Consider the following 19050-nt stretch of genomic DNA (forward strand, 5'->3'; position numbering starts at 1 on the left):
CAGACCCCGGGTCGCCCCCTGCCGCAGCGCCCCCCCCCCCCCGCTCTCACGGACCCCAGGGCGCCCCTTGCCACAGCGCCCCCCCCCCCCCGCTGGGCTGTCACAGACCCGGGGGCACCCCCATCCCAGCAGGCTGGTCCTTGCACTGAACTACTGCTTTAGGGTTCAGGCTACTCATACACACACAGAAGGCCATGGGGCGGGAGGTAGGGGCATCGGCAGAGCTGGGGGGCAGCAATAGCAGGGGCTGTGGGGTGGGAGTGAGGGGCATCGGCAGAGCTGGGGGGCAGGAATAGCAGGGGCTGTGGGGTGGGAGTGAGGGGCATCGGCAGAGCTGGGGGGCAGGAGTGGCAGGGGCTGTGGGGTGGGAGTGAGGGGCATCGGCAGAGCTGTGGGGCAGGAGTGGCAGGGGCTGTGGGGTGGGAGTGAGGGGATCGGCAGAGCTGGGGGGCAGGAATAGCAGGGGCTGTGGGGTGGGAGTGAGGGGCATCGGCAGAGCTGGGGGGCAGGAATAGCAGGGGCTGTGGGGTGGGAGTGAGGGGCATCGGCAGAGCTGGGGGGCAGGAGTGGCAGGGGCTGTGGGGTGGGAGTGAGGGGCATCGGCAGAGCTGGGGGGCAGGAATAGCAGGGGCTGTGGGGTGGGAGTGAGGGGCATCGGCAGAGCTGGGGGGTAGGAGTGGCAGGGGCTGTGGGGTGGGAGTGAGGGGCATCGGCAGAGCTGGGGGGCAGGAATAGCAGGGGCTGCAGGCGGGAGAGAGGGACATCGGCAGAGCTGGGGGGCAGGAATAGCAGGGGCTGTGGGGTGGGAGTGAGGGGCATTGGCAGAGCTGGGGGGCAGGAATAGCAGGGGCTGTGGGGTGGGAGGTAGGGGCATCGGCAGAGCTGGGGGGCAGCAATAGCAGGGGCTGTGGGGTGGGAGTGAGGGGCATCAGCAGAGCTGGGGGGCAGGAGTGGCAGGGGCTGTGGGGTGGGAGTGAGGGGCATCGGCAGAGCTGGGGGGCAGGAGTGGCAGGGGCTGTGGGGTGGGAGTGAGGGGCATCGGCAGAGCTGGGGGGCAGGAATAGCAGGGGCTGTGGGGTGGGAGTGAGGGGCATCGGCAGAGCTGGGGGGCAGGAGTGGCAGGGGCTGTGGGGTGGGAGTGAGGGGCATCGGCAGAGCTGGGGGGCAGGAATAGCAGGGGCTGCAGGCGGGAGAGAGGGACATCGGCAGAGCTGGGGGGCAGGAATAGCAGGGGCTGTGGGGTGGGAGTGAGGGGCATTGGCAGAGCTGGGGGGCAGGAATAGCAGGGGCTGTGGGGTGGGAGTGAGGGGCATCGGCAGAGCTGGGGGGCAGGAATAGCAGGGGCTGCAGGCAGGAGAGAGGGGCATCGGCAGAGCTGGGGGGCAGGAGTGGCAGGGGCTGTGGGGTGGGAGTGAGGGGCATCGGCAGAGCTGGGGGGCAGGAATAGCAGGGGCTGTGGGGTGGGAGTGAGGGGCATTGGCAGAGCTGGGGGGCAGGCATAGCAGGGGCTGCAGGCGGGAGAGAGGGATATCGGCAGAGCTGGGGGGCAGGAATAGCAGGGGCTGTGGGGTGGGAGTGAGGGGCATCGGCAGAGCTGGGGGGCAGGAGTGGCAGGGGCTGTGGGGTGGGAGTGAGGGGCATCGGCAGAGCTGGGGGGCAGGAATAGCAGGGGCTGCAGGCAGGAGAGAGGGGCATCGGCAGAGCTGGGGGGCAGGAATAGCAGGGGCTGTGGGGTGGGAGTGAGGGGCATTGGCAGAGCTGGGGGGCAGGCATAGCAGGGGCTGCAGGTGGGAGTGAGGGGCATCGGCAGCGCTGGGGGGCAGGAGTGGCAGGGACTGTGGGGAGGGAGTGAGGGGCATCGGCAGAGCTTGGGGGCAGGCATAGCAGGGGCTGCAGGTGGGAGTGAGGGGCATCGGCAGAGCTGGGGGGCAGGAGTGGCAGGGGCTGTGGGGTGGGAGTGAGGGGCATCGGCAGAGCTGGGGGGCAGGAGTGGCAGGGGCTGTGGGGTGGGAGTGAGGGACATCGGCAGAGCTGGGGGGCAGGCATAGCAGGGGCTGCAGGTGGGAGAGAGGGACATCGGCAGAGCTGGGGGGCAGGCATAGCAGGGGCTGCGGGGCATCGGCAGAGCTGGGGCAAGAGACTCTCCCAGCTGGGTGAGCTTTGCCCACTGGGTGTCCCACCCCCCGGCTGAGACCAGCCGGTCCCAGATGCTGCCCAAGGGCTCAGGCCGGGTGGAGCCGGACAGAAGCCACCTGCCTGTTCATTGGGAGCAGACCCGGGCCCAGCGCTGCTCGGAGACATGTTCCTGGGGCTGACGCTGCTGGGCATGGAGCTGCTGTGAACCTGCCCCAGCCCTTGCTGGGCTGTGGAGTTGGGCTCAGGCCAGTTACGGAGGGGGCAGGCGAGCAGACACAATGGCAGGGGGCTCAGGGCCAGAGACTGCTGGGTGGTGAAAAGGGCCTGGGGGTTTAGATGGTGGGGCAGTGAAAGGGGGCTGGGGGCTCTGGAGGACACTGGTGACTGCCTGGCCTGCCCAGCCCTGGCACTCATGCAGCGCAGGGGCTCGACACAGCTCCGATATCACTTCCCCCCGCTCATGCATCTTCCTTGCTGCCATGGCGCCTGATGGGCACAATCCCGGCACATCCTGCGCCCCCCCTGCCAGGCCCACTGACGGGGGGTGGAGGGGCAACTGCCCCAGGGCCCTGCCATTCAAAAGGGCCTGGGGCCGTTGGTCACTGTTGCAGCCCCAGGCCCTTTACATGGCTGCGGGAGCACCGCTTGGCACACTTCAGTCCTGTCACTTCCAGCCAAGGCTCCGCCCACTTGCCTAGGCCCCAGCCAGTCTGCCAGACGCCCTGCTCTCTGCCCCTGGGGCCATGCTGCCCTTTCCCTTTCCTGCCCGATCACAAAGAGATTTACCAACAAGTAGCTTCTACCCCCCCTCACAATCACCCTCCCCCACAAGGGATGCCTCCTCTTTTCTTTCTGTTACAGTCATAATCAAGTCTCATGTTCCAGGGCTGATGGCCCCAAGGGTCAGGCAGAAGTCCCTGCTCACAGGGACTGGATTTTCCTGCATGTCTGAAGCAGTTGGTGCTGGAGATGGGGTGCTCAGGGTTGATCAGCTCCCCCTCTAGCACTTAGTTTAACCCTGATGGAAACTGGCCTGAGGTAACTGAGGGAGGAAGGGGGCAGACTCCAGCCCAGGAAGGGCCCATCTCTTTCCGTGCAGGTGTCTGAGTGGTGGGCGCAGGCTCTCTGCCAACTCAGGCAAATGCAGCCATGTTGGTTTTCCCCAGCATCACCAGGGAAAGGTTTTCTGCACAGTGAGACCAGATGGGGTCTGGATTTCGTTTTCTAGGAAAAACGGTGGCTGTGGAGAACATCGGGGAGATCTCTCAACCCCCCGCCCCCGCCAGGTTGGGCCTGCTTCCTCCCCCTCGGGCCAAAGCCACAGAGAAAGTAACATTTTGGGGCTATGCATGTTTGCTTCTTCCCTTCAATGTGGCCCAGCTGGAAGAACCTGCTGGCTGAGCTCTGCCGTGGGAGCAAAAGGTGCTGGGTTTGCACAGGGCTGGGGAGGGGGGTAAGACACGCAGAGTCAGCAGCAGAGGAGAAAGGCGTCTCCAGCAGCCCCTCGTTGCAGCTTCCCAGCCCGCCGGGCGACCCGCAGCAGCAGGGCTGCTACCTCGCCCTTTCCGGTGAGATCCCAGAGACTTGAAGCTCCTCCCCCCCTTCAGCCTCAGCAACCCCATCGGACAGCGGGGGAAACTGAGGCACAGAGCGGGCACGGCCAGTGTCGCACAGCGAGTCACGAGCAGACCCCTGCCCCCGGGGTCCCATCCCCCCAGCGCTGCCGGGGGCCGCGGGGATTGCACGAAACGGGGGGCCAGCCCCGCGCCCTGTCCCCTCCCCCCGCGGCGGAAGAACCAGGCGTCCGGGCGCCGCAAGGGCGGGGGGGGGGGGGGTGCAGCGCCCCCTTGCGGGCGGGGGCGGGGCTGGAGGGGCCCGTCGCGCCCGTCTCAGCGCTGCCGTAAAGCGACGCCCCTCCCCCCCGCGCTTTGCGGCTGCCCCGCTGGTGACGTGTCCTAGCAACGGAGCGCGGGGGCTGCGATCCGCGAGATGGAGCCGCCACGGGGCCGCGCGGCAGGTGGGGGGGGCGCTGGGGGGGCCGCGGTTGTGAGGGGCGCTGGGGGGGCCGGTGGGGGGGGCGCGGGGGGGCCGGTGGGGGGGTGGTTGTGAGGGGCGCGGTGGGGGGGGCGGTTGTGAGGGGCGCGGGGGGGCCGGTGGGGGGGGCGGTTGTGAGGGGCGCTGGGGGGGCCGGTGGGGGGTGGTTGTGAGGGGCGCGGTGGGGGGGGCGCTGGGGGGGCCGGTGGGGGGGCGGTTGTGAGGGGCGCTGGGGGGGCCGGTGGGGGGGCGGTTGTGAGGGGCGCGGTGGGGGGCGGTGGGGGGGGCGCTGGGGGAGCCGGTGGGGGGGCGGTTGTGAGGGGCGCGGGGGGGGCGGTTGTGAGGGGCGCGGGGGGGGCGGTTGTGAGGGGCGCTGGGGGAGCCGGTGGGGGGGGCGGTTGTGAGGGGCGCTGGGGGGGCCGGGGGGGGGGGTGGGGGGGGCCGGTGGGGGGGGCGGTTGTGAGGGGCGCTGGCCGGGTTGGGGGCCAGGCTTTGGGTGGGCGCGGCGGAGCTGGGAGCCGACCTCAGCACCGTGCGTGTGGGGCACCAGCGCCCCCCACCCAAGCGACTCCTGCCCTGGTGCTTTGCAGCTGCCCTGCTGTCGGAGCCCTCGGCCGGCCCGAGGCGGCGCGCTGGGGACGGGCTGCAGGGCGCGCCAGGCCCTGCCCAGCCGAGGAGCAGTTGGGCCAAGCGTTTGCTGGGCTTCGAATGGGCTGACCTGTCCAGCTGGCACCGCTTCGTCTGCCTGCTCAACAGGCCCACGGACCCGGCCTCCCTGGGCATCTTCCGCTTCCTCTTTGGTGAGTGCCCTGATCCCGGCCCCTCAAGCCGCGCTGGTGCTGGGGAGCCCGGCTGGCCAGGGTCACCTCTGGAATCATCCGTGTGTCCGGGACCCTGTGTCCTGCGGCAATAAAGTCCCTTGGGTGCTGGGGATGATGGTGCTGTCATCTCCCCTGTGGAACCCAGCCTCCTGATCTCAGCACGTCCTGCTGGGTCAGTGTTGTTTGCCATGTTTACAGATGGAAACTGAGGCACAAGGGGGCTAGAGGGAGAGCAGGGTTGGGGAGAGGACCCAGGAGCTTGCTCTCTGTCCCTCATCTGTGTGGGGCTCCAGGAGCGGAGAAGGGAGGAGCCCCTCTTCCCCAGCCACAGCCCTGACTCTGGAAGCAATGCATCCCTGGGTCTCCCAGCCCCCGTGGATTGGGTTGCTGCTTGAGGGGACCCATGTGGGCCCTGCTCAGAGTCTCTGACCCCCACAGTCTCCCCACATGCCACCCCCCGCCAGCTGCCCTGCCATTGCTGGGCTGCCTGCGGGTGGGTCCAGTCCTTGGGCAGAGCTGGTTTTGCAATGTAGCTAGGGCCAGTGGCCTCTGCTTGCGGGGGAGGGAGGGACTTTGGCCTCAGCATGGGGAAGGGAGGCCCCAGTGATCAGGAGGGCGCCATAGGGGGCTCCCAACTCTGCCTCCCGGGGGAGGGGCAGATCTTGGTGTTTGGCTGCCCAGAGATGGCAGCACATGGGCACTGGGAGCTTGTGGGAATCCCCTGGCCACACCCCTCCTGCCCCCAGTGCGCCCTGGAGGGTGGGGGTGAATCTGGGTCAGGTCCTTCCAGGAGGGGCCTTGCGCCCCAGCACAGCACATGCTCTCAGACAGGCCCGGTGGGGAAGGGGGGAACCCTCTGGCTGTTCACGGGAGACTCTGGGGCTCGGGGGAAGGGTCCTGCAGTCACGCTGTGAGGCAGACACAGGCTGGCTCAGCTACTTGGAAAAGGGGGCTCAGTAGGGGCACTGTCCTCCACTGACTCTACTGTCCCTGCACAGTGCTGGGGAGGGGGCTGGGCGCCAGGACTCCTGGGTTCTCTGCCCAGCCTTGCCCTGGGCAAGCCTGATTCCCCGCAGCCTGGCACCTTTCACAGATGCTGGCTTCCCATGACGCGGCTCCTGCTGCTGCCTGTGGCTGCCTCTCCTGGTCCTTAGCAGCCTTGCTTGGCCAGGCAGGCTCCATCCAGAGGCCTACGGTCTGGGTCTCCCAGCTGCTGTGTGAGCCAGACCTGGGGCAGCATCCCTGGGTGAGGCTGGGCTCCTCTGCCAGCTCAGGGGAGTGTGGGAGGGAACAGCAGGATCCCTGCTGGGCTGCTATAGCCAGTGAGGCCAGCCCTGTGGGGAGGCGGGGTGCCCAGGTTCCTGAGGGTAGCCTTGGCAAGTCTTGTTTCCCTGCCGGTGAAAGGGATGTGGTGCTCAGCCAGGGCTGGGTTCAGGTGGAGGGTCCCCGTCGGGAGTGTTTGCGGTTGGTTGGGTGGGTTCTTGGTGGGGTAGGGGTGGCTCTTGGCAGAGCTGCCATGTGGTTGCCTCATTGCTGAGGTTCTGTGCCCGACTGCACAGGCTGCTGGCCCCACCTCCAGGACTGGCTGAGCCTGGGGGGCCCAGTTACCTCTGGGCTAGCCATGAGGGAAGGGGGGCCAGGGGACCCTCCCCATAATGTGTCTGCCCATGTGTCAGGATTGCTGATGGCCCTGGACATCCCCCAGGAGCGTGGCCTGAGCTACCTGGACCACAGGTACCTGGATGGGCTGGAGGTCTGTCGCTTCCCCCTCTTCAACTTCCTGGAGCCGCTGCCCCTGGACTGGATGTACCTACTCTACACGGTCATGCTGCTGGGTGAGGGCCCTGGGGGGGACTGCTGGTGGGTGGGGCTGGGCACTACTGAGGGATCAGGGAGGCTGGGGGGGACCAGAGGAGGCGGGACTGGAGGGATTGGGTGTCATGGGCAGGGCTGGGGGGTCTGGATGTCACAGCTGAGGGGGCTGGCTGGGGCTGGGGAGGTGCATTGTCTGAGAGGCCCTGACTGGTTTGATATTGGGGCTCAAGCCACATGTGGGGGTGGGGGCCTAGCCAGCCCATGCTAGACGCAGCCATGCCAGGGCAACTTTGCCAGTTGATGACCATGTGTGGGGACAGGCTCAGAGCCACACCCTGCAGATGCTGACTATGTGGGGTCCAGACTGTGAAGCTCTAGGGGGGACCCGTGCCCCCTGCTGACCCCTCCCACCCATTCCAGGGGCCCTGGGGATCATGCTGGGCTGCTGCTACCGGCTGAGCTGCCTGCTCTTCGTGCTGCCTTATTGGTACGTCTTCTTCTTGGACAAGACGGCCTGGAACAACCACTCCTACCTGTACGGCCTGCTCGGTTTCCAGCTTGCCCTCATGGATGCCAACCGCTACTGGTAGGGCCCTGAGCTCAGACCCGCTCCTGGCTGAGGTTACGCTACCGGAAATGAGGGATGTTCGATGTTTAGTTTAATAATCGTGTAACTGCACCAAATCTTAGTGGTTACATGATTATTCGATGGTCCCTGGAGGCAGGGCCTGCAGCCAGTGCGCTCCGAGCCCCACTCCTGGGGAGTCCCCTGCCACCAGCCCACGAGGGGACCTTCCTCCCATGAAGGTCTAGGCCTTTGGCCTCCTGATTTTTCGGGGCGTGTCCCTGAAAGCCCCGGTTGTTGTGTCGGTTTGCAGTGCGTCAGGGCTTAGTGGTGCTGGTGGCCCTGGGATGGCATGGGCGTTCATGGTGCTTAGCTGTCGGTCAGGCCTGGCCTTCATAAGGGGCAAGGCAACACGCCAGTCCGGAGGGGTGAGGCTGGGCACCCGTGGATCTGCATCCTCCACTACTGCCCCTGCCGAGGTGCCCAGGCCCTGGGCAGGCCTCTGCAGCAACTGCTGGAGAAGCTGCTGTCTGCCAAGGCTGGAGCTGGAGCTGTGCCACCAACACCTCGCCTGGGGAGGCCGAGACCCCAACCAGGGATACGTTAGTGTCGTGGGCCCTCGGTGCAGGGGGAGCATGACTCAGGGAAGGCTCCACCTGCTGAGAGTGTCCCCGTCGGGGCCAGAGCCACCGTCGTCTGCGCCGGCGTGTAGAGCCCCGTGTAGCTGCAAATGTCTATTCGCGGGTGGGCATCTGTATCCGCAGCTCTGCCAGGCTCCACTGTGCCATCGCCACAGCAGCATCTCCCGTCGGGTCATACAGGCCTGCTGGGGCGGGGTTGAGAGTGGTACAGCCAGGCTGCTGGGGCGGGGCGACAGCCCCTTGCTGCTCTCCATTGGCTGCAGTGTCCCTTCGGAGTAGAGGCCTGTGGATCCACGGGTAGATTTGTATCTGCAGAACTCTCCGGTGTGGCCATTGGGGCTGGAGGCGTCTGGATGCCTCCCGCCGGTGCCAGAGGGGTCACGAATGTGGCTGAAACCAGGATGCCCCCCTAGAATGGGACCTTGGACTCCGCCCCGGCGTGGTGGAAAGGGCAGTGGGCTGGGGGCTGCCGGTGCATGAGCCCCAGTGCTGGGCAAGAGAGTCAGTCTTGGGTGGAGAACCTCCTGCTGGACCTACAGGGGTCCCCAAGGTGTCAGAGCCTGAGGACCACGGAGGAGCTTTGCTTCCAGGCATTGCTGGGTCACTCTTAGGGCTCAGGGAGCATCGTGGCAGCTGTTGTGGCTTCCCTCGAGAAGGTGCCCTCTGGGTGGGGAGAGCAGGGCCTGGAAGGGCAGCAGCTCTTGAAGGGGCAGCGCCCAGCTCTGGCTCGGCACCAGACGAGGGCCCAGCTGGCGGGTCTCGCAGGGGCTGGATCCTTAGGCCGAGGAGCGGGAGATCGGCCTGTCTGGCCTCTTCTTTTCCTGTGGCACCAGGGACTGGGGGCGCCCGAACGGTGCTGCAAGGCCTTGTTCTTACTGATGGTGCTGGGTGCTCCGTGCAGGGTCCATCCTCCCTGGATCACTGCGGGCTGGGTGCTGCCTCTGTCCTTCCTTCCCTGTGTGGGGCCTGAGGGTCCTGCCCATGCGGTGGCCCCCTCCTAAGCTCCTCAGATAAGAGTGAGGGTCTCTGCTGGGCACAGACTTGCTGTAGGTTTCACAAGCTTTGAAGCCAGGGGACCAGGCCTGCCCGGAGTCGAGATGGGTGGGAAGGGACCCCCCCAGAGAGAATCTCTCGCTAGCTATTCACCAATAGCACCTGACGCCCCGTGGGAGGGGCTGCTGCTGCGCCCAGACGCACCGAGATCACCAGGCTGTTCCCGCTGTCACGGGAAGAAGGAGCTGAGTGGGAGGCAGCTTGGCAGGGTCCTGTGTTGAGCACCTGGGGACACGACTCCAGGGGGTGCCCAGGCCGACCCTACGGCAGCCGTGCACATGCGCACACACCTGATTGCAGTGCACAAGAACAAGCGCTCAGACGTGTGGTCCCGGGTCGCACCCCTGAACGCCCAGCCCCACGTCTAACCCGGCCTGCAGCAAAGTCAGACGGGTCCCCTTGCTCAGCTAGTCTCACCCCTACATCGTGCAGGGCTGGAGCCTGGTTCCCATAGCCCAGCTGGGGGCTGCTGCCAGGCCTGCCCATAGCTAGGCTCTGGCATAAGTACCAGGGTGCCAGTGGTGGGGCAGCCTCGGCTGCTCAAGGGCCCCTGGCTTGGCTGCGCCAGCCCAGCCAGACCCTGACAGCAGCTCCTTCCCCCAGGTCCATCGACGGCCTCCGGGACCGGCGGAAGAGGAACGCCCACGTGCCCCTGTGGAACTACACGGTGCTGCGCATGCAGGTACGAACGGGGGCCTGCGGGCACCGTGTGGGGCAGCCCCCACCCCACATGTGCGTTGCCTCGCTCTGCCCTGCAGGGCGCGCTGCTCTGAGCCCCTCTGGCAAGGGGCTGCCCCAGCTGCCGGGAGAGGGTGTCGGCTGGGGAGGTGGCTCCCAGCAGAGCTCCCTGCCCGGCCATTGGTCTGGTCAGGACCCTTGCTGGGTCCCTCTCATCTGGCGTGGGGTTGGCCATGCTGCTGAAGGGGCTAAGAAGGCTGGTGCAGTCACTCAGGCTGAGCACAAGGGGGCACTGGGCATGTTGCTGCCTGGAAGGGTGAGGGCAGCCAGACCCTCGCCCCCGCCCCAGAGGTCCCTGGAAGCTGGGGGGATTCCAGTGCTGCCCGGCTGATTAGCAGCATGCCCACGCTCAGGGTTAGTCACTGTTGGTGGTGCACATTGGCACATGCCCCAGTGCACGTGAACATTTATTCTGCACATGGATGGAAAAAATCTTCACGCAGATGGAAGAGATTAGAGGGAACCTTCCCCCCGCCCCAACAACCTCAGTGCTCTGGGGGCTGAGAGAGGGGTTGACCTAGAGCAAGAGATGGGGGTCTGGGTTGTATTCCTACCTCTGCTGCTGATTCACTGTGACCTTGGTCCCATCCCAGCCCCTCCCTGCCTCAGTTTCCCCACCTGTGATGCAGGGATAAAAATAGCGAGGCCTCTGAGACCTGGTAAGAAAGGTGCAGGCAGATACACCCCCCTCCCCTGTAAGTGATCTCAGCGTGCACTCTGCCTCCTCGCTCTGTGCCTCATGCTGGCTGGTTTTAATGGCTGGGCCCGGCCCAGGCCTCCCTCTTTTTCCCACCCCGAGTGGAATGAATTTTGTGCACACCAGTGTGCAGGGGATGTGTGACACATCACCTCCGTATTGGGGTACATAACAAAATTGGCATGGGGCTGAGGGGGCTCAGGGCTGGGGTGCACGGGCCCTGGCTGGAGATACAGGCTCAGGACTGGGGGTTGGTGTGCAGGGGGGGTCTGGGCATCGAGTGAGGCCAGGCATGAGGAGGTTTGCGGGCAAGGGCTTGGGGCTCAGGCTTACCTGGGTAGCTCCTGGTTAGCAGCACTAAAGTGGGCTGCCTGGTGTGTCCTGGGGCCAGCAGCTGGCCTGGGAGCGCCCCCTCAGGGCAGAGGCAGCTCGTGGAGCCCCAGGGTTCCCCCACTTAGGAGCCAGACCTGCTGTGCTGGTCCCCCCCTTCCCCTGCTGCAGTGGCTCCACTTGTACTCAATAGCACGGCAGGAGAGCTTTCCAGGGGGGTAGGGCAGAACGCCACATCTATGGGTGATACACGCAGCAATCCGTGCTGGGCATGCACCTGATACAATCCACGCACACTCTGTCTGGTCCCCCCAGTTGTTACCAGTAGTTGCTCCCCCTAACTGCACTGGCCAGGCGAGTTAGGTGGGGAGCCGATCCGGATTGCTGCTCCCATGTTGACAAGAAGAAAACCCGGGGTCCCCCTGCTGGACACCTTAGATTGATAGTGGCTCCCCTCTCCTACAAATCTATCATCGTAGGCATATGCAGTCAGTGTCTGTGGCGCCTCTGCGGGAGGGTGTCTCAGTGGTGCCACATTCCCCTCCAAAGAGGGGGCTTCCAAAAGCAGGCCCTTGCTGCTGACTCCCAAGGCGTCCACAGGTCCAGTCGTCTTTCAGGGAGCCCACTTCCCAGGTCCCATTGTCCGTGGACCTGGATTCCAGCCCCTCCCAACTGCCCGGACGTGCTCGCCTTCCGCCTTAGCCTGTCGCTCCATAGGGCAGCCCGTAGATCTGTTCTGGTGCAAAGACGTTCTCTTCACACTGCTTCTCTTTAGGGCCTGTCCTACCAAGACTCTACAAAGTTTCTATGTTCGATATGAAAAGGTGCAGAGTTTCTGTATAAAAGGACTCGATGCAAAGTTGAAATCTTCACGATTAGTGCAGAGATTTATGACTAAGCGGCGATGTATCGACACGCTCTGGGGACAGCCAGGAGGGCGGGGGAGAGCTGCCCTGCTGCAGCCACGAGCCCTGGGTGGGATTCACGGGCAGCGTAGCGGGAACTTGGCCCAGGAGCCTGGTGCCGGCAGGGCTTGCTCACGGCACTTGTGTCATTCAGATCTTCATCGTCTACTTCATCGCGGGCATCAAGAAGCTGGATGCTGACTGGGTAGAAGGCTACTCCATGGGGTCGCTGTCCCGCCACTGGCTCTTCGACCCCTTCAAGTGAGTGCTGGGGGGCAAGCTCTGGGTTCCTTGGCTGCTGTGGGCACTGGCCAGTCACTGTCTCACCCTGACCGCCAGCATGGCTGGGTGCCTGCAGAGGGACCCCGCCCACAGGGAGGCGGGCGCTGCTCTGCGTGTGGGATTGACGGCTGAGTCCCCTAGCACGGCCCCATGCCCTGGCCCCTGCCATGCCGGCAGACCGTGGGCGATAGCTGGAGTGCTGGGAAACAAAGCCCCTGCCAAGGTCTTTGCGCCAAGGGTACAAGCTCAGGGCAGTGCCCCCAAGACCTGGGGTGCGAACGCTGACCCAGGCTGGGGGCCGGAGCCATTTCACAGTGATGGGAATCCAGGGAGAGGGAGGGGACCTGGGAGTCCAGCCAGGGGGAAGAGCTGCAGGTGCAGGGAGGGTGGCAAGCATGGCTCCCTCGAGTTCTCCCCCAGCAGAATGAATTTTGTCGTGTGCCAGCGTGCGGGGGGTGTGGCCCGGAGGGGGTGTGCGACACATCACCTTTATATGCAAATAACACACTTCATCAGGTGGGGGTGGGGCGCAGGGGGCTTGGGCAGGATGTTGGGGTGCAGAGGTGCGAAGGCTCTGGCTGGGGGTTTGGGCTCCGAGGTAGGGCAAGAGCTCTGGGAATGCGGGGCTTGGGATGCAGGAGGGGGCTCCAGGCTGAGGGGTGAAGCAGGGAGTTCGGGTGGGGGGAGGGCTCAGGGCTGGGGTTGGGGTTGGGGTGGAGCTGGGGGCTTGAGGGGCAGGAGCTGGCTCTGGGTGCGGGGTTTGGAGCTTGGGCTGAGCTGGGTGCTAAGGCAGATTGCCTGGTGCCTGCCCCTCCTTGGGCGCCCTAGTGTGTGGAGCCCTTGGCCCTCTGCCTAGGAGCTGGGCCTCCTGTGCTGGCTGCTTCCCCGGGGCTCCAAATGGATCTGCCACAGCTGGGGGAAGGGGCCCCTCCCTGCTGGCCCCAGACAGCTGCCTCCACCCTAGCAGTTCTCTGCTGGGGCCGGCAGGGGAGGGGGACCCCCATCCGCTGAGGCCCTGCATGGGGCTTAGTGGGAAACGGAGTGGCTGGGGCATGGATTTCCTTCCCTGGCCATCCAGGGTCCCCGTCCTCCCACCCCGAGATCACTGGCCACCATGGAAGGGGATGCGGCGTTACTATCCCCCGCACCTCCAGGGGCTGCCCTTCTCCCTCGCGCTCACCCGGGCCCAGAGCCCAGATACAGGGCTTGGTGCTGTTGTGGGGTGGAGAACATGGAGGATCTGGGTATGGAGGGGGAGGTGGCCTGGGGGCTGCCGTGGGGTGGAGAACGTGGAGGATCTGGGTATGGAGGGGGAGGTGGCCTGGGGGCTGCCGTGGGGTGGAGAACATGGAGGATCTGGGTATGGAGGGGGAGGTGGCCTGGGGGCTGCAGGGGAGAAGGCTCGTGTTGGGCAGAGGACAGGGTCTCACCCCTGCGTGCCCCAGGCTGGTGCTGTCGGAGGAGATGACCAGTCTGCTGGTGGTGCACGGCGGGGGCCTGATGCTGGACCTGACGGCTGGCTACCTGCTGTTCTTTGATGCCACCCGCCCGGTGGCGCTCGTCTTCGTCTCCTATTTCCACTGCATGAACTCGCAGCTCTTCAGCATCGGTAAGGGGGCTGTTGGGAATGGAACACAGGAGTCCCGTTCCCCCCCCCCCCCCCCCCCCCCCCCCCCGAGTTGGGAGTGGAGTCCTGGCCCCTCGCTGCCTCCCCATGAGCTAACCCACTGCACTGGGGAGAAAACACAGGAGTCCTGCCTCCTCCCCTCCCCCTCCGAGTTTAATCCCCCTGGCTGCTGTCCTCCCACCCCATGGCTTGCCTGGAGGGGAAGGGTGGGGTGTTCCCTGGCTGATGTCTCCGTTCCCCCACAGGCATGTTCTCCTACACCATGCTTGCCACCAGCCCCCTGTTCTGCTACCCGGACTGGCCACGCCGCCTGGGCGCCAGGTTCCCGGCCTGTCTCCGCAGGCTCCTGCCCTCCCTGGAGCCGCCGCAGCCCAGTGCAGCATGCGTGTACAGGGGGCCGGAGCACAAGGGCCAGGGCAAGAGGGAACGGGGGCCAGGACTGCGTCAGAAGCTGGGGGCCCTGTTCACTGTGCTGTACGTGCTGGAGCAGCTCTTCCTGCCCTACTCCCACTTCATCACCCAGGTAGGGCCCCACTGGGGCGCCCAGCACGGGCTCTGGGTACTCTGAGGGCGGGGAGCCCCCCAGCAGTTGGGGGCTAGCGGAGGGCATAGGGAGCCTATAGGGAACAGGCCATAGGCATAGCTGCTCAGGGCAGCTGGTGCTCACACAGGAGAGGGACTAGCTGGGACCCCTGCTTGGTGCCAATTCACTTCCCCTGCCACCTATGTCCAGGGGCATGGGGAGTCATGTGTGGGGCTGGGTCCTCCCCCTCCTAGCTGGGTTGACTTTCCCCAGGAGCCTGCGTCAGCAGCCCCACGCAGGTATTGGGGTGGGTGCAGGGAGGGGGGGCATGGGCCCCGAGCCGTGGCTTCAAGGTAGGCTGTGGTGCCACGGCTGCTGATCCCCACCTGCCCAGCAGGGGGCAGCAAAGGAGCAGCACAAACAGCTCCCTGGGCTAGAGGCTGGAACCCAGTGGGGTGCTGGGCCAGGGCTCCCCCCCCTGACATCTGCCCCCTGCCCCAGGGCTACAACAACTGGACCCAGGGGCTGTACGGCTACTCCTGGGACATGATGGTCCACTCCCGCTCCCACCAGCACGTGAAGATCACCTACCGGGATGGCGTGACAGGGGAGCTGGGCTACCTCAACCCGGGGGTGAGTGACCCCGCCCCAGGGCAGAGCCAGGACTCCTGGGTTCCAGTTGTTCTCAGGTTCTCGGGGCACGTCACAAAGGTGGCCCCAGGCCGCACCTATTGCATGGATGGGGAAACTGAGGCATGCAGGGGGTTTTGACTGATGGTCACAGAGGAAATCTCTTCCAGAACCAGGGCTAGAACGCGGGACTCCTGGCTCCCAGCCTGCTGCCCTAGCTCTAACTGCTAGACCCTACTCCCCTCCCTGAGCTCTGGTTAGAACCTTGTCGTCCTGCTGACTCCTCTCCCCCAAACTCTGCTTGTCGGTGAGTGGTTCCCTGCCCTGTGTGCCAGCTGGAGCCCCATGCCCTAGGGGGCTGGTCTTTTTACATTCCCATGTGTGCAGTGTGGGTTTCAGACCTGGGGGGTCTTTGCCAGGGCTTTCTGAGTCCTGCGCTCAGGCCTGGCTCTGTCCCTCAGATGCAGCTGAGTTTAGCTGCCTTGATACAAGTGGGGAAACAGCTGGTGGGATCTCTGCAGGCCCAGAGCTGCCCTGGCTGGGTCTGAGCGGCTGGTGCCTGGGCAGGTTTTCACGCAGAGCCGGCGCTGGAAGGACCACGCTGACATGCTGAAGCAGTACGCCACCTGCCTGAGCCGCCTGCTGCACAGCTACAACGTCTCGCAGCCCGAGATCTACTTCGACATCTGGGTCTCCATCAACGACCGCTTCCAGCAGAGGCGAGTGTGGGGGGGGCACAGGTCAGCTAGCGGGGCAAGGGCCGGCCAGCCCCCTGCCCAGCTCAGGGCACCCCGACTCCTGGCCACCTCAGGCACTTGGTGCCTCTCCAGGTCAGCAGTGACCCGGCGGCTGGCTCTGGCCTGGGCCTGGGGGGATGAGCCAGGTCGGGGCAGGGTACCAGAGGGACCTGTGGCTGCAACCCCCGGCACTCACTGGGTCCCTCCTGCCGGCCAGGCTCTTCGACCCGCAGGTGGACATCGTGCAGGCCGAGTGGTCTCCCTTCCGCCACACTCCGTGGCTCAAGCCGCTGCTGGTCAACCTGTCTCCCTGGAGAGCGACGCTGCAGCAGATCGAGGGCTCGCTGGACAACCAGACCGAGGTGGTTTTCATCGCTGATTTCCCAGGTGGGGTCCACAGCCTGTCCCATTCTGAACAGCCCCTTGGCTTGCCCCAGCCTCGGCCGCTGCAGTGTCACCTGAAGGAGCAGCTCTGTTCCCGGGCAGCTGTTCCCCACTGCGAGGCGGGAGATGGGGAGGGGCTGTTCCAGGAGAGACTTCCCAGCAGGCCCTCGTGTCACTTTCCCGAGGCCAGGAGCCCCTAGGCTGGCACCCTAGTCATGGGCATGTCCTGTGGGTCCCCTAGGGCTCCACTCACCCCCTTTGTGCCCACCCCAGGCCTGCACCTGGAGAACTTTGTGAGCGAGGACCTGGGCAACACGAGCCTGCAGCTGCTGAAGGGGGAGGTGGCAGTGGAGATCCTCAAGGAGCAGAGGAACTACACCTTGCGGGAGGGGGACAGGATGCAGGTAAGGGTGGGGGCCCAGACCTGGCAGGGAGGTTGGCTGGTTCTTGGCCTCGATCTGCTGAATGTGCTGGGGGCCTGGCCTCAGATCTGGGGGGGGGGGATTCCTGCCCCCTCTCCCCCAAGCTGGGCACTGTGGCTATGTCTACACTGCAGCTTTTCCAGGATCCCGAGGGCTCCAAGGAACAGTTTCTGAACCGTTCTCGTTGCCTCAGGAAGGGGGGATGTTCCGAAAGAGGCTTTTCCGAAACTTGGCCCCGTGTAAACAGGACAAATTTCAGAAAAGTCTCTTCCAAAAAAAAAAAAAAAGCAGGGAAAGATTCTCCTGTTGTGGTTCTCGGTTTGCGTCTCTTCCCCTAGCGACTGCAGCCTAGACCCAGCCTGAGTCCGGCCTGGCAGGCCTCTGGGTGAGGGCAGTTGGCTGCTGCTTAGCCCACTTGGCCTGCTGCCAGTCACTGACCCCTCCCCCCCGGTCCAGCTGCCCCCAGGCGAGTACCACAAGGTGCACACAGTGTCGCCCGAGCCCTCCTGCTACATGTACGTCTACGTTAACACCACAGACGTGGCCCTGGAGCGGAACCTGACCCAGCTGCAGGAGCTGCGGGACAAGGTGCAGAACGGCAGCGGTGAGTCCGTGGGCACTTGGCTCCTGGCCACTGGGGCCGGTGCTGCCCTGAGCTCAGGTCCCCTGCGGTGTGAGGGGCAGGATGTGTGTGTGTAACAGGCGGATACCCCTCCTGCTGGGCACCAGTGCCTGTGTCCAGGCAGGCAAGCGGGGGGGTTGTCCTGAACGCTTCCCCTTCCCTATGGCATTCGGGTCCCTGGGGGTGAGTCACCCTCTCACGCTTTGTCCCCCTGCTGCAGAGACAGAGCCCCTGCCCCCCGAGCTACAGCCTATCCTGGATGGCACCCTGGGGACCACCACACAGCCGGACCCTCTTGTCCAGGCCTTCGTGCGGCGCCAGCAGCGATTGGAGGAGCTGCAGAGGCGGCGAAACGCCACCTTGGGGGAGCGGCTGCAGCGCTTTGCTGGCAAGAAGTACTTCCTGTTCCGCCGGAGGTGAGCGCCCGGTCCCGCCCTGGCAACAGACTGGCCCCCAGCTCCGCCCCCGTGGCAGACCGGGCCCTGGCAGGGCACCCACCTCCTCCCAGCCCCGTCCCCGTGACAGACCGGGCCCCGGCAGGGCACCCGCCTCCTCCCAGCCCCGCCCCCGTGACAGACCGGGCCCCGGCAGGGCACCCGCCTCCTCCCAGCCCCGCCCCCGTGACAGACCGGGCCCCCGGCAGGGCACCCGCCTCCTCCCAGCCCCGCCCCCGTGACAGACAAGCCCCCTACTGACACCTCCTGGCAAGTGCACCCAGTGCTCTCCCCAGGCCTGTAGTCAGCCCTTGCTCTTTCCCTCACAGCTTCCTGATGACCTGGATTTCACTCAGGAACCTGGTGCTGGGGCGCCCGTCTCTGGAGCAGCTGGCGCAGGAAGTGGCCTTTGCCAACATGCAGCAGCCGGAGGGCACCACAAGCCCAGAAGGGGGGCAGAAGGAGCCTGAGCGGACTGAGCTCTGACCCCAGCGGGCACATCAGAGAGGGGTTCCTCCCCCCCTTGGGCTTTACAGCCCAACTGCCACCTCCGTGGGACTGCCCAGTGCACCCTTGGTCCCCCATCTCTGCTGGGCTGCTAGTGCTCATGCAAGGGGGCCCCTTGTCTCCAGCTCTGTCTGTGGCCATGGGCACGGCTCAGCCCCGGCTGTCTGGGAATCTCCTGCAGCCTGGCCCTGTGCCAGCACTGACTGCTGCAGGGAGGGTAGAGCAGGGCTGGGAGCTGGGGGCCTGGCTGGGTGGCTGTCAGGACTCAGTCTGGGGATGAGGCCAACGTGCCCAACAGTGAGCAAGCTCCCTTGGGGACAGGCCAGGTGGGGCACGAGGGACACTGGGGGAGGGGTGCTCTCTGGGCACTGGCTTCTAGCTCAATGGGCTTAACCTTTCCTTCAATAAAGCGCCTTGTTTCTAAGCCTGGGGCTGGTTCCTGCCCCTGCCTGTGGGAGGGGCCCTGTCTCTCCTCCTGCAGTGAGCAGTACCCCCCCCAGTCTGCATGGGGTGGGGGCAGGTAGGGGTAGCTGATGTGTGGCTCCAGCCTGGTCTGTGCCCAGCCTCTTGCTTTTAACTGTACCCCTCCCCCCCAATCCTGCCCCCATACAGCACAGAATCCCTACATGTGGGTTCTCCCCCTCCCCCCAAACAGGAACAGAGGCAGCAGCATTGACCTAGAGCCCACCCCTGATCCCAGCACCAGCTGTCTCCTCTGCAGGTGCCTGAGGCTCCATGACCCCTCCCCTTTGGTGCCTGCTGGGCTGGGGGTGAAGCTCTTGCTGGCCACCCCACTGCAGAGCCCTATTGGCCCCTGGTCTCCAGCTGCCTGCCCAGCAGGTCCCAGGCAGCGACCCCATGGCAGCCTGAGAATAGTGCAGGGCTGGGGTAGGACAGACTGACATACACAGGGTGGGCTGCAGAGCCTGGCCACCTGCTCCCTAGCCAGGTGTTGCTGGGGAGTGGGAGTTCAGGATTGGGCCCTGATCCTCCCCCTACCTACCTGGGACCAGGAACCTGCTCAGGGCTGGGGGGTGTTTTACTCAGCCCTGGGAGCTGAGCCACTGCTCAGCTTTGGGCCCTGTCCCCATCCAGCAGGGCTGGGTGAACCAGGGCCACATGCACAGATGCTAAGGGACAAGCCAGG

The 19050-nt window shown here is 65.4% G+C and overlaps 1 protein-coding gene across 3 annotated transcripts; it reads left to right on the forward strand.

Annotated features, from left to right (window-relative positions):
• Nucleotides 1-3150: 3150 nt before the first annotated feature.
• On the forward strand, nucleotides 3151-18327 carry GGCX (gamma-glutamyl carboxylase). Of its 3 annotated transcripts, none has more exons than XM_075910977.1 (15): nucleotides 3453-3704; nucleotides 4761-4970; nucleotides 6668-6826; nucleotides 7227-7392; nucleotides 9669-9747; nucleotides 11890-11996; nucleotides 13463-13626; nucleotides 13890-14167; nucleotides 14669-14800; nucleotides 15365-15516; nucleotides 15752-15921; nucleotides 16192-16322; nucleotides 16797-16944; nucleotides 17183-17378; nucleotides 17726-18327. In XM_075910977.1, the coding sequence occupies exons 1-15, from the start codon at nucleotides 3482-3484 to the stop codon at nucleotides 17880-17882; spliced, it is 2472 nt and encodes an 823-aa protein (XP_075767092.1). In that variant the 5' UTR covers nucleotides 3453-3481; the 3' UTR covers nucleotides 17883-18327. The 3 variants fall into 3 exon arrangements, with proteins under 3 accessions (XP_075767093.1, XP_075767092.1, XP_075767095.1); XM_075910980.1 differs by lacking the exon at nucleotides 3453-3704 and adding an exon at nucleotides 3999-4153; XM_075910978.1 differs by lacking the exon at nucleotides 14669-14800 and having other exon boundaries at nucleotides 3151-3704.
• The last annotated feature ends 723 nt before the right edge of the window (nucleotides 18328-19050 follow it).

The sequence above is a fragment of the Pelodiscus sinensis genome, chromosome 28, assembly GCF_049634645.1.
Source record: "Pelodiscus sinensis isolate JC-2024 chromosome 28, ASM4963464v1, whole genome shotgun sequence".
Classification (NCBI taxonomy): domain Eukaryota; kingdom Metazoa; phylum Chordata; order Testudines; family Trionychidae; genus Pelodiscus; species Pelodiscus sinensis.